The sequence below is a fragment of the Exophiala dermatitidis genome (assembly GCF_000230625.1).
Source record: "Exophiala dermatitidis NIH/UT8656 unplaced genomic scaffold supercont1.4, whole genome shotgun sequence".
NCBI lineage: Eukaryota > Fungi > Ascomycota > Eurotiomycetes > Chaetothyriales > Herpotrichiellaceae > Exophiala > Exophiala dermatitidis.
The window spans coordinates 2,757,183-2,770,766 of NW_008751649.1; the positions used below are offsets into that span (position 1 = coordinate 2,757,183).

General features: G+C 53.5%; 7 protein-coding genes across 7 annotated transcripts; 4 read left to right on the top strand and 3 right to left on the bottom strand.

Moving 5' to 3' along the window:
• The first annotated feature begins 1 nt into the window (after position 1).
• Positions 2-2,942, top strand: HMPREF1120_05307 (ADP-ribosylation factor like protein 1). The gene has a single exon (XM_009159476.1). The coding sequence runs from the start codon at positions 343-345 to the stop codon at positions 1,189-1,191; it is 849 nt and encodes a 282-aa protein (XP_009157724.1). The 5' UTR covers positions 2-342; the 3' UTR covers positions 1,192-2,942.
• Positions 1,389-2,669, bottom strand: HMPREF1120_05308 (dihydroflavonol-4-reductase; the record flags this gene model as incomplete). Its single annotated transcript, XM_009159477.1, has 3 exons — positions 1,389-1,694; positions 1,801-2,034; positions 2,169-2,669. The coding sequence occupies 3 exons, from the start codon at positions 2,667-2,669 to the stop codon at positions 1,389-1,391; spliced, it is 1,041 nt and encodes a 346-aa protein (XP_009157725.1).
• A 254-nt stretch (positions 2,943-3,196) lies between the features above and the next one.
• Positions 3,197-3,988, bottom strand: HMPREF1120_05309 (uncharacterized protein; the record flags this gene model as incomplete). Its single annotated transcript, XM_009159478.1, has 2 exons — positions 3,197-3,286; positions 3,362-3,988. 2 exons carry the CDS (start codon positions 3,986-3,988, stop codon positions 3,197-3,199), a joined length of 717 nt encoding a protein of 238 aa, XP_009157726.1.
• Positions 3,989-4,634: 646 nt separating this feature from the next.
• Positions 4,635-6,465, top strand: HMPREF1120_05310 (uncharacterized protein). Its single transcript, XM_009159479.1, has 2 exons — positions 4,635-5,529; positions 5,599-6,465. Exons 1-2 carry the CDS (start codon positions 5,117-5,119, stop codon positions 6,029-6,031), a joined length of 846 nt encoding a protein of 281 aa, XP_009157727.1. The 5' UTR covers positions 4,635-5,116; the 3' UTR covers positions 6,032-6,465.
• Positions 6,466-7,064: 599 nt separating this feature from the next.
• On the top strand, positions 7,065-9,190 carry HMPREF1120_05311 (uncharacterized protein; the record flags this gene model as incomplete). The annotated part of the gene is made up of 3 exons (XM_009159480.1): positions 7,065-8,436; positions 8,484-9,011; positions 9,060-9,190. The coding sequence occupies 3 exons, from the start codon at positions 7,065-7,067 to the stop codon at positions 9,188-9,190; spliced, it is 2,031 nt and encodes a 676-aa protein (XP_009157728.1).
• Positions 9,191-9,496: 306 nt separating this feature from the next.
• HMPREF1120_05312 (L-lactate dehydrogenase (cytochrome)) lies at positions 9,497-11,909 on the bottom strand. The gene has a single exon (XM_009159481.1). It carries the CDS (start codon positions 11,085-11,087, stop codon positions 9,723-9,725), a length of 1,365 nt encoding a protein of 454 aa, XP_009157729.1. The 5' UTR covers positions 11,088-11,909; the 3' UTR covers positions 9,497-9,722.
• Positions 11,910-12,117: 208 nt separating this feature from the next.
• HMPREF1120_05313 (DNA-directed RNA polymerase I subunit A43) lies at positions 12,118-13,506 on the top strand (the record flags this gene model as incomplete). Its single annotated transcript, XM_009159482.1, has 1 exon — positions 12,118-13,506. The coding sequence occupies one exon, from the start codon at positions 12,118-12,120 to the stop codon at positions 13,504-13,506; it is 1,389 nt and encodes a 462-aa protein (XP_009157730.1).
• Between the last annotated feature and the right edge of the window lie 78 nt (positions 13,507-13,584).

Here is a 13,584-nt window from a genome sequence, read left to right on the forward strand (position 1 = left end):
GCGATTACAATGTTTTATTTACTTGTATTTGTATGTTGATCTCCAAGCAATAAGGCGCGCTTTCGGCAGGAGTTGATGCTCCAACAAGTTGAGGAAGACGTTCCGTAGACACCGTCTACATCTCGACACGGACACGCGGCACGATTTGTGCGTTTCCTTCTCCGTCGCAGGAAAGGAGACTGCACACTGCAGACTCGACACGCCGCCGGCAACGATGATATACGTGGCCCTGTTCGCGTTTCCGTTTTCGCTTCTTTTTCCTGTCGTTCCTTGAACCGCGATTGCAGCGCAGCAAGACCAGTCGATCCTGATTCTATATAATAAACCCTACCCCGAACGAAGATGTACCATCTCATACGATCACTATACCTCTACGCGACAAGCAAACCAGAATACTCCATCATCCTGCTCGGACTAGACAACGCCGGCAAAACGACGCTCCTTTCGCAGATCAAAGCACTGTACAACACCGCGGCGGACCCATCAGCAGGCCAGACGGGCGACGCACCGCCATCCGAGACCGCTGGCAACACAGTACCGACAGTGGGACAGAATGTAGCCACGATCGACTTGCCGGACATGTACCTGAAGATCTGGGACGTTGGGGGCCAAATGAGCCTGCGCCGACTATGGACCAGCTACTACAAGAGTGCGCATGCGGTGGTGTTTGTGCTAGACAGTACCGACTTGGGCAATGGGGAGTTGGACGATACGCCCAGAACGCCAGGGTGGCATTGGCATGGGCGGAAAAAGAGCTACGTGGGTGGAAATAACAGACCGGAAGATGATGCGAAAGATGCTACAACGAATGCTGATAACAATCTTGAGCCGCCAGAGACACCCTGGACGCCAATGTCGCCTGGATCCATTTTCTTCCCGGGCCAGAATCAGCAGGGTCGTTTGGACGAGTGTCGCGCCGTGCTGGAAAGTCTGTTGGAGAATCAGGATACGGCTGGGATTCCTATCTTGGTACTGGCGAACAAACAGGACCGCGAGGATTGTTTGGAAGTTGTGAGGATCAAGGAAGGCTTTGTCCGCAAAGTGTTCGAAGGTGAAAAGGGCGGAATGGTCCGAGATAGCCGTGTTCTACCTGTGAGCGCGCTGCGAGGGACGGGGGTCAAAGAGGCGGTGGAGTGGGTTAAGAGTCGGGTTGTCTGGAATAAAGAGAGTCGACCACCGGTTATGAGATGATTACATGGGGCACAAAGTCTGGATTGCCAGTTCCTTCTTGACATCCTCTTACAAAACCCCATTCGGACCGACTGAAACGTGCCCGTCCCCGCCCTGAGCTGGTTTCAGCTTGGCCGAACGGATATTACACACGGCATTATACGAAGACACGACATTTCTGCTGCACCACAGTTCCATGATAGATCAGCTATCATCTCTCAGGCATCAAGGGCCTCCACTTCGAGAAGTGCAATGGCGGTATCCCTTGCGGTCTTCTCGAGATTAGTCCACTTGAACTGGAAGACTTCTTCGGCCTCATTGGTCTCGAACCTCGGCAAGGTCAATGTCGAATCTTCGTCATTGTTCTCGCCAATACGTGAAGACAGATGCAGTTCTGGATCATTGCGCAAAGCATCGGCAAATTGGTTGAACAGCATGGGATGCCCCACGACGAAACGCTTGTTCGCGGCGCTAGGCGTGGTCAAGGCCGAAATCTGGAGCTTTGCCAGATCGCGGACGTCGATCTGCGGGACCGGACCTTGTCAGCCATTGAACCCTTCAACTCGAGGGACCATATGAGGAATGGGGCTTTGAGCAGTGCAGTGCAACGGAATCCATGTTCTCACTCACATCTCCAGGAAACATAGTATTGGGAACCTTCCCACCCTCTACCTTCGCGCTGTTGAGTATACTGTGGAATTGGCGATTGCTGAAATTGATCTTTGCGACACTCGGCACTTTTTGGAACATTGGGCCGAAGATCAACGGCGGCATGAAATTGGTCACGCTGAACGGCGGCTTTTGTTCGTCGACGAACTTCCAAGTCGCTTGCTCGGCGAGTTTTTTGCCTACACAGTACGAGATCTGCGCACGGAATCAACGAGTTAGCTACGGCACAGTAGCTGCGGCTCGCCAACGGACCGTGGGAAGGATTTGGAACGACTTTGTGTATGTTCACCAAAGAAGTTGTCTGTGACGGCGGGTGTGTCAAAACTCACATAGGGATCTTGCGCCTTGATGGCGTCCTCTCTTCCCAATGGCAGCCAGTCTTTATTGCCAAACGCTCGCTTCTTCACATCGTCCTGGTCTCCCAGGGTGATGGCGTTGATGCTCCCCGTGACGCTGATGGCTTTGACGTTCTTGCCATACCTCAAGGCCGATGTCAGCAGACCCGTGTTGCCAAGAACGCTGGGCTTCTCAAAATGTTCGACGAAATCCGTGTTGTGGGGATCGTCGAGCAATGGTGCCGCCACATGCACAATGTAGTCGATCTCCGGGTGTTGGTGGAATACTTCGTCGAACACTCCTGGAACAGTGAAGTCGGCCACGCGAGCCACTGAGATGTCCTGGATTGGCCATTCTGGGTGCTTTGAGACTAAGCCTTCGGCGCTCGAGGGTGTTCGTACGGCTAGGATGACTTTGTGATTCTGGGTTATTAGCTCGTTGACCACGGCTGCACCAACGAAGCCGTTGGCGCCGGTGACGAGTGTGGTGGGCATTGTAGTACGTGACTCTGGTGAAGGGCTTCGGATAGACCAGGCAAGAGGCACCAGGTAGCGAGATGCACAGAGTCAACAACAATGTACAAGATACAATACTATCTGGACAAAGTTTACTGACCTCCCATCACTGGAGGACGTCCCTGTGGTTTATGTAGTAGATTGCTTCATTCCGCTGAGACCAGGCACTGGCATTGAAGTGCTTCAAGCCCCGCCGGCCTGCAGCATTACTCAGCATTTTCCTGGTCTGCTTATAAACACATGCCTTGGGACCACAGAGTGATCAGATTCACGTCGACTATTCGCTAGGAATACTGAGTCTGGGCATCTCAGCCCAGACAGCAAGATATGCCGGTACGCGCTGTCCTCCTGAAACCGAAGGTTGTCTCCGAGTCTGATGCATGTTGCGTAGGTGAGAGAGCTCGACCTTCCCATTGGCTAGCGACCCGATCGGGTAATAGGTGGTTTCCTGAAAGGGCTGAGCGTTTGGGTCACCCATTGAGCGCTGGTATGCAGCCAAAGTCCTCTCATTCTACCCACCGTTCGAGGTCTTCGTCGTACCCGATGACTCGCGGGTCAACATTCATTTGCCGAAGCATCATTTCCATGTTGAAGGACTGCAATTGTCAATTTGGTGCGCAAAGGGGAGGGTCAGGTTCAGAGTAAAACCGGAAACACAGACTTGAACTTACAGCTTCGCCTTCATCTTCATCGAGGTCGTTGGAGCCATCCAGGTCGTCATCGCCAACCAGGGGACTATGCCGTGCTGTGTCGTCGCACTGGCCGTCAGGTTGTTCAGGCCCATTGTCATTCCACAGGCGGGCATCCTGTTCATTGCGTCGTTGCCACGCATGAACTCCGCCCATTGCCTGGACTCGCTCTTTGGCATCAACGAACAGTTCTTCTGCGGCTTCTTGAGCCACAGCTCTCCATTTAGAAATCAACCCGCGCAGTTCGACATCTTGGTTCGACGTTTCAATGTCGAGAGCTTGCTTAGCTGTGTCGAGAGACTGACGGAGCTGTGCAAGCTGTCTTGAGAGTGCTGAATGCTCTTTGCGAAGGTCTTGATTCGCAGCAGCGGGCACAACGGTGGATTCGAGAGCTGATGAAGATGAAGACAAACTCCTAGGCGGAATATCTGAAGTGTCAATGCTAGACGTAGGCGCCGATGTTAGACGACGCTCGGGTTCTGCTCTATCATTCAGGTTCCCGTGTGGCTCGGCTTCACGGATGTCAGCTCTTTTGAGGGGTGAGCGAAACGGCTTGTTTTGGAATGCCGGAGATCCGTCTAGCCTCCGCCTCTTCGGGCGGTGCATCATTTTTTGCTAAAGCAGTTATCATCTCAGATCATCTGCGGCCCATGATGTGGTGATACTCATTGGCAAACACCGTGACGGGGCTATTGCCCCACCACCAGGCGAGGATAACTTCCGAGGGAAGACAGGTGCTGCACAGTGCTGGACGACTCGGACACCTATGTTGTCAGCCGGTGCAGCAAGGATCTGCGAGTACTCGACGCTCTCAAATCAGGATGCTGGCAGCGGCGGGCGAATCTGACGAATCTCTTTGGGTCTTCAAAAATGACAGTGTTCAGGCTCCAAACGCTTGCAGCAAGCGAGGTTTTAGGCCAGTGTCTACTCCTGACTAGACCCCAAGACGCAGGGAGGGAGAGTCAGCGTAAGGGCAGGGTCGAGATACAGGTGGAAGCTTCGTTAGTCGCTGCCAGCGGCTGGCGGTGCAGTGGGTGAATGTGGTTAGTGGGTTGCTTGCTAGTTTTGTCGCTAAACGGCAGGGTTAGCAGTAACCAAGTGTCCGCTAAAGTGTATAGCAGTAAGGCTACACCCCTACATCGTTAGCGGTGCGCCATTAGCCACTGGCACTAACCCAATTTAGCCACTTGAGGGCGTTAAACCAGCGGTGGCCTCTCGCCGCCTTTGTCCCTTCCGTCGCCAACTCCGCAACCCACTTTATTATGCTGTTAATTAATTACTGCGTGTCACTGCGCGCGCACCCCTTCACACGCTCGCTTGCTTCCTGCGTCCGCCCTCAGGATCTGATCTGAGCCAACCCAACCCAACCCAAACCGCAATCCCAAGCCCATCGCATCCGAACACCAACTGCCAGAATGATCCGGCCACACAATCACACGCCAGCTCCAGCACTGTCTCATTATCCCCTTCCTCGCCCACCTCATCATCACTCTTCCTCCTACACTCACCCACCTTGAAACATCTTCACCACACCCTCCAACCACCGCCGGCACCACTCAGCTAGAAAACTCTACAATAATATCTCAATCGTCAGCTCCACCAAGAAATAATTTCAGCCGCCGGCCTTCAGAACTAAAAACCGCTCAGACAGTCTTCGAAAGGCTGCACTAGCTACGTCTGCTGCCTGTCGCCTAACTTTCTCATCGAACCACGATACCACAACGACACTGTCCACCTATGGCCCTGTCGTCCTCAAGCACCGCAGGCCGGTCGCCGTCAGCCTCGACTGCTCGAGCGGACAAGAACAAAAAGCAAGGCAAGATTATCATACTCAAGCTGTCACCAAAGTTGCTACGGCAATTTGAAGAGCCTACGGCCAAACCAGAAGAACAGTCGACAGCATCGGTTGGTTCCTCGCCGACGCCTCCAGATGAAGATGCTTCCACACTCAAGGTTCCCGAGGCCAATGACAACGCCTCAGAGTCCAACTCAACACCTGCACCTACACCCACCGACCCTGCTGCTGCCGACGGCTCAAAGAAAAAGAAAGGCGGCGCAGGAGGGGCCAAGAGGAGTCTTGGGCAGATGATGGAGTCGAATGGGACACCAAAACCACGCGGCAAGCCAGGTCCAAAGAAGAAACCCAGACTGTGTGTACCCTTCCTTCCGCTCTCACAGCATGATGCAACGTTTGCGGGATCTGTTCTAACCCAACCTAGGGAAGATGGTTCGATTGACCACGGTGCGAACAAAGGTTCGGTCACCACAGGCCCCGGTCTTGGTGGTCACAAGCTAGGACCAAAGGCCAACCAAGGCGCTATCAACGCAGGCCTTCGAGCTCTTGACCGATCTGGCAAGCCTTGCCGCAAGTGGGTGAAGAAATCCTTCACCTTGAAGAGCTTCACTGGGGTTACTTGGGAACTTCCTTCGTGGAAGGGTCATGAAAGACCTGGGCAGGTGAACGGTGAAGAGTCGAGCGAGACAAAAGACATCTCACTGCAAAGTAGCAGCGATGTCAAACCAAATGAGAGCGACGCCGCCATGGACAGCAACGCCGGTGACCAACCTGACCCCATGGCATTGTCTACACCGGCTGCCAGTTCTCCGCCTCCCATTCCACCGCAGTCCTCAGCTATCGCAGCACACGGTTAGCCAGAAGATCTCGGGAGGGTATGTTACAACTATCATTCAATGTCTCCCTAGACGAGATATGGATGGTCATGGTTCCACTAGAGTGGCATACGACTCTTCGACTGATCATTGATGCATATCAGCGCTCTCACGACAGCATAATACGGAATGACGTTGAACGGTGTACTGAGTTGGCGACAGGCAGAGTTGCGAAAATCGCGATCATATGTTTAGCACGGCGTTATGGGGGTAGGGAAAATTTGTCCGATGGCACAGCGGCGCAACCAATGAGTCTATGGGAAGGGGTGTTCCTTCACGCTGGAGAGCAGGCCTCACAGAAATAGGCAAAGCGGCGCCGATACCTCGAGGACAAGTCGAGCTTTTTCGATTTTCCGCCTTGAATACAGCCTGGTAGGTCATGTTTATGTATGAATAGATGCGACTTCAACATCCGAGGGCCTACGCGTACTTCCAAATTTGGGCAGTCACGCCCAATGGGTCGAGCTATCGGGCAGTCTCTGTATGACCGCCGTAAGAAAGAGACAAACTTTTGCCTGGTATACACCTCGTAGCCGTCAATAAGGATTGCCACCGGGTGTAGATATTTGATGGGCTTGTGCTGGTGGTTGTAGCGGGTGCCTTGGCCCGGCGAGCGTCTATCAAGTCCCCGCAGGTTGATGAGTGGGTGGACGATCTGCCCAAACCTGCCACCCCCGAATACCCGCCCCGACATGATCACGATGGTACAGTAGACCACTACTAGGCATTGCATCAACAGCGCCCATACCGACGTGACAACAACATCCGTTCGACCTCCTGACCAATTCGAGTTTGCCGACACCTGGAGCCTTCGCCGATACGTGGTCGCTCGCAATGTATGCCAATACGAGAACAACCACACCCTGATCCAGCATTCGACTCTTCGGACCTGAGTCCCCGACGATCTTTCCCGAGTATCGGCCTGTGGCCTTTGACTTGAATCTCTCGCTCGCTATCTCGCTCACGCTGTCGACCCTGTGAACTATCCGCCTCGTTGAGCCCGAATCAGCCCTCCATGGCGGATGTGCCAGGATCCGGCAGCAACGGCCGGCCAAGTCCATACGGTGGCAATGTCCCTCGACGACTGTCATATGCATCAGTGGCATCAGGCGTGACCGCTCAGGATATAGCTCATCCCGCGCGCGCAGGAGCCTTCTCTCATCTAGTCGGTACAACTCCGAGCAGCTCTTATCCTCCACAATATCAACCAGACCCTCAATATCGCAGGCGACAGTCCGGGCTCGAGCACGATCCTTCGGGTGTCTCTTACTGGCGAAAGCCAACATCTTTACCGTCTTATTCGAGGAAATTCGCAGACATCTCGGCCCTTGGAACGAGTGCCATGCCTTCAAACCCTTTCATTATACCGTCCTATCTCCGCCGTTCCAGATATGCCTCGAATCTCGAAGCTGCGCACAAGGCCAAGATGAAGAGAGAACGAGAGCAGCCATTGGGAGGAGCCTCTTCTATGAACTCCCTCTCGAGCGGTGCTGGGCATACAAATATACAACGAATAGCCCCGTCACATCGCGGCATGACATATGATATTATCGAGAGCAATCCTCCCAGCGAGGATGATCAGCCCATGCCTTTGCCTTCTCGATGGAGCGAACAGGACAAGTATCCCGGACTGGACCTTTCAAACGATGGCCGGGACGTGAAGTACAGCGGGACATGCAGCAAAGCGGATATTGAAGCAGCTTCCGTCCGAGCAGACTACCCAATGTCACCTGCCTGTGGGATATACTACTTCGAAGTGGAAATCAAGAATAAGACTCGGGATACCGCTATTGCTATTGGCTTCTCCACGGCAGAGGCGTCGCTAGAACGATTACCGGGCTGGGAAACGCACTCCTGGGGCTACCATGGCGACGATGGGAAGATGTTCTTTGGGGAACACCAAGGACGGAGTTATGGGCCCACATTCGGGGCAGGAGATGTCATCGGCTGTGGCGTCAACTTCAATGCAGGGCACGCGTTCTTCACTAGAAATGGACACGATCTTGGGATCTGTTTTCGAGACCTAAGGAAGGATTTCACGCCCTTCCCTACAGTGGGAATGAAAAAGCATTCGGGGGCATGGGTGTCGACCAACTTTGGCGAACGACCTTTTGTTTTCGACATCGACGGAAAAATGCTATCGGAGCAAGCGCGAGTAATGAAGGACATCAACACGTCTAAAGTCTCTGCGCTACGCCTGGGGAGGGACGAGAACACTCTTGTACAAGAACTAGTGGCGCAGTTTTTGGCCCATGATGGGTATGTCGAGACAGCCAAAGCTTTTGCAGAGGACCTCAGAAGAGAGAAGGAAGCCTTGAGCGATGCACTGCCGACTGGAACGTCAAATTTACTGGAGGGGGATGATACTGAGTCTGTTTATCGACAAAGTAAGCTCCTTTTCTTCTATGCGTTGTTCGCTACTGATTACTGGCAGAGATACGTCGAGCCATCCTTGATGGAGACATCGATGAAGCACTTGAGATCACCCACGCTCGCTTCCCGACTGTCCTAACGGAAAACCCTGGCATTGTCTTCCGACTCAAATGCCGGAAATGGGTCGAACTAATTGGCAAGACCACAGAATTGAACGCGAAGAAGTCGTTCTCCGGGCAAGATGTCAAGTCAACAAACGGGTCTGGCAAGGCAGTAGCCGATGACGCAGACTTCTCTCAGGAGATGGAACTGGATGAAAATGCCGGTGGTGGAACCCAGACTAACGGTCTAGAAAAGCCGTTGGGGGATGATACTGCGCTACGATATAATCAGCTTCTGAATGAAGCAATGCAATACGGCCAAGAGTTACAACGAGAATATCGAGATGATGATGGCGAGTATGCAAGGAGCTTGCAAGACATATTCAGTCTAATGGCGTACGACGATCCAAAGGGGAGCATTCACGGCCATCTCTTGGACCCTTCCGGAAGAGTTGACGTTGCTGAAGAGCTCAACTCTGCCATCCTTGGTAAGAAAACCCCGTCTGTTGATACAAAGCAACTGCTTACATGGACAGTTTCTCTTGGGCGGTCACCTGCAGCTGCGGTGGAGACAACCTGGAAACAGACCGAAGCTTTGATCGATGTACTGGCTCAGGACGGTGGGCCTGCCGCCTTTGTCAACCTCCAAGCAATGTTCTCGACGTGACCTTGATTGCGCTGGAATCTCTAACGTACCCTCATTTCTGGAAGGAAAATGTCGCGGCAGTGCTCTTTGCTCTTATCTGGAACTCCCGGCCGGTACCTGCTGGCTGGGCGGCCAATGCACACGGCCCACAAGAGGGCTGCTGAGCTTGCGTGATTGTGCTGGGAGACGAGCAGTGATGAATTCAACACCAGTAGGTATATACACTTCGCATTTAGCCATTGATAGAGGCAGGGAACCAACTCGTCTACACGGTGCGGCGGCGTTTGATCATGCGTTTGTTCTTAATGCCGGCAGGTGGGCGGTGGGCTGGTTTGATAAGGCTTTACGATGGGCACTGTATGATCTTCTGTGTATATGTATCTACACTCATCCGCACCCCGTCGGTCCGCTATTGGACTTTATGGCAATATCGACACGATCCCAAATACCCTGAGAGACTGGTGTAGCATGTTTCCTTTTTGCATAGTCTTCGTCGTCTCGCTTTTTCCTAGGTAGATATCTACAACCGACCACCGGAAAGCTCTATTTTCTTTTACAGCTCATCCTCGCGAATCAAGACATCTCGGTTCAACACATCCGGCGAGACTGAGGGGATACCAGCCAGATGCAAGGTCAATTCCAAATCGCCCAAGAGCGACTTAAGGACATGGTTGACGCCAGCCTCGCCACCCAGGACCAAGCCGTAGACATAAGGGCGGCCGACGAGACACAGTTTTGCCCCAAGAGCCAACGCTTTCGCGACATCAGCACCACATCTGATGCCAGAGTCGAAAATGACGTCGAGTTTGTCACCGACAGCATCAACGATACGCGGCAACATACCCAAACTCGAGACGCCGCCATCAGACTGTCTTCCGCCATGGTTGCTGACAACAATACCCTGGACGCCGGCCTCGACGCACCTCTTTGCATCGGCGACAGTCTGAATACCCTTAAGGACGATAGGACCATCCCAATGTTCCTGGAGAAACTTGATGTCTTCCCAGCCGTGACTGAAGCCCGGAAAGACGGTCTTAGTCCACTCGGCCGCGGCGGCGCCTTGGTCGTCCTCGATTTCCTTGTTGTCGTGGGTTTGTTTGAACTTGTGCCTGAAGACTGGGTCCGTGAACCCAATTGCCACGCCGATCTGGTCGCTCCGCAAGAACGGGTTGTATCCGTTGTTCATGTCGCTGGGCCGCCAGCCCAGGATGAACGTGTCCAGCGTGACCACGAGCACGGAAAAGCCGGCCTTCTTGGCCCGTTGGAGCAGCGAGATGGTGATGTTGTCGTTCTCCCGTGCCGGCCAGTAGAGTTGGAACCAGCGCTCCCCGTCGGGTCCGTTCGCCGCGGCCACGTCTTCGATCGATGTACTGCTCGCTGTGCTCATGATGTATGGAACCCGCTGGGCCGCGGCGGCGCGCGCCGACGCCAGTTCCCCGTCCGGGTTGAAGATCCTTTGCACTCCGACGGGTGCAATGGCGATAGGGAATGGGAGTTTGAGTTTGCCGCCTGTTTGACCGGCGGACGAGGCTTTGTGTTGAAGATGCTTGCCGATATGGTCTAGGTGGATTGATAGGTCTGAGAAGGTAGTGGTTTTGACGAGTCGGCGCGGTAGCAGTGACCATTTCTCGAATGCTAGTCGGTTTTTGCGTGCCGTTTCCCCTGTTCCCGCGTTGCCTGTCACGTATCCCTTGCTCTCGGCCGACATGCGCTCGCATGCTAGAGGTTCCCATTCCAGCGCGGTGAATGTGAATGGTGGGCGGGAGTAGGATAGCCCTTTCTGGTAGATTTCTGTTTCGTATGCTATTGGATCCGGAGCGGAGTCGGCGTCCGACGACGAGGACTTGGTGTCTTGTTTGTTCTGAGTGGGGTCCCCATGTTTGGCCATGTCTGGCCTTGTATATGTAGGTGAGTCCATTGCAAGAGCTGGTTGAATTGTGCGTGGGTGGACTGATAGGATGTTGTGGAGGAGAAGAGGGAGAAACACAGTTACCCTTTGGTACAAATGTATTGGGCTTCGGGGAAAGGGCACTTTATATAATGCCGCGATGTCCTTTCAATATCAAGACCAGGAAGCTTACTACTGGTAAAGTCATACGAGCCGGGGCGGGTGGGCTCATGAGTGAGCGGAATTTCGGAAGTTGTGCATGGGTCTGTACCTGTGTGCAATTCCTACCTCATCCGGCTACTCTGTCGTCATTGAAATAATGATCGCAGCTTTCATGCAGTAGTAAATAGTGTAACGAAACTGAACGAGTGAACTAGACCTCTCAATTCGCCCATGTCGGTGTTGAAGCCAGTGGCTCTATGTGTCGTCGAGGAAAGAAATGCGAGGTTCCATCGCGCCACTAAAATCAGGTACATCGATGTCGAGTCCTCAAAGCGTCTCAACCGGATGTGGCGGATATTCAAGAGTGCTTCTGTCTGTAGCACCGGACAGACATCTTTCTCCCCGAAAGTTTGACAGACTGTATATATGCAGTCCGGTGGTGTTCTTCCCGGCCCTAGGATTCCATGCAAAAGCCTGTCCTCAACCATGCATGCTCTTGGGTCGCGTGAGACACTGGATGGGAGACCTACAGCTGAGTAGTTCCCCCTTCGGCAACAACTCCGGACGTTTCCCTGATAGAGTTCAAGGACGTAAATTGAGCTTTAAAGACCGGTTCTGCTGCAGTAAGATTGGGCACCGTGTGCACCGATGGATGGATAACATAATCCTGTCCTACAAAAAGTTGAGACCGTGGAATACCTGGTAGCCCGTTCCATTAATAAGTGGCCGTACAACACATGTGAAAGTCGGCCAAGCCGGCCCTGTAAAAATGTTTCTCCGGACGCCGATGATCTGCCGGCGCAGTGCAGTTTTCAAAATTTTGTATCGTGATTGAGTCGCTCGTCGCAAGACTGTGAATACTAGCTCATATCTCGTCTACCTTTTACTGTGCGTCAAGATGTCGGCCCAGGTGGATGGTAGACATGGCTCGCCGTCTCACAACCTCGATTCTCTAAACACTCCCAAAAAAAGGAAACACCGGGCCGACGAGAAAGAGTCTTCGGAAAAGAAAAAGAAAAAGAAGCAGCGGACAGAGGGACCGGCGCCAACGACTGAAGAGCCTATTGAAGTAGCTGCACAAGCAGAAGGGCAGACTCCAACTGGAGGGGACAAGAAGAAAAAGAAGAAATCCAAGGATAAGCAGAAAGAGAAGGTGCCGACGTCCCCCGTTCAGGAACCTGCAGAGCCCGAAGACGTCGAGCTACCGGACGCACCGTCACCTGAGCCAGAAGCAGAAGAAGAAGACTCGACTACGCAAGTGCCACAGGCAACTGCATCAACAACGATGGATGGCGACGATGGAGCAGCCGTAGAACCAGAGTTTATGGCCGACCTACTGAACTCGACTGAACCTTCGTCCTTCAACTCTACCCGACTGTCTCTTTACCTGTCTATTCCTGCCATTGCCCTCGAAGCCAGCAGTTCGGCCATACTTGCTACGCATTTGGCGCCGTTGCTCCTTACGTATTTTCCACCAGCACAAGGCATAGTGCTTGGGTTCTCTGATCCCGTCCTGTCCGCCAAACCTGACACTGCCATCAATCTACCTCTTCTACCTCCGTCAACTGGCGATGTTCATCCTCAAGCCGAGGTTCTAGCGAAAACAGCCGACGAGTTCGGGGTGTGCTGGGTCTGGCTTACTGTCACGCTCCTTGTGTTCCGACCTGAACGGGGAGATGAGCTCTACGGATGGACGAATGTCATGTCGGAAGGGTTCGTAGGCCTCGTGAGTTACAACTACTTCCAGACGGCCGTGGCCAAATCCAGAATCCCGCAGGACTGGACATGGAACGGGCCCAGCCGAGAAGAGATCAGAAAGAACAAAAAGAAAGGGAGGAAGGGCCGGCTGCGGGACGAGGATGGTGCGTCAAGCCAGACGCCTGAGAACGAAAACGCGGCCGTGGAAGAAGGTGACCAGGACGCTACAGTATCTCAGGTTCAACTTGCGGATGTTGGTTCTTTCGTCGACGCCAAAGGGTCCAAGATCCCGCCTACGCAGAAGTTTCGGGTCGTGGACACAGAAGTGGTTCCTTCCCACGACCGGCACAAGTGGTCATTGCAGATTGAGGGAACGCTGCTTGACGACGAGGCGGAGAGGCGCATCGTCGAGGAAGAGCGCGCAAAGTTCGAGATGGCCCAGCACCGGAGTCAATCCCAGACACCGGGTGATCGAACAGGAGATCCGAGTGTGTTGATGAGTGGGGCATTGGCCAGAAGCCGAGAGGGCAGCGTTGCGTCAAGACTGTCGGGGCCGGTTGTCGGTCAACGACATCGAATGACATATTGAAGATCCGAGCAGCGATATGATGTGGTGCTGTACCGCTGTCGTGGTTTAGGGATGGATACTGTCCGGAAGCTGGCGTTA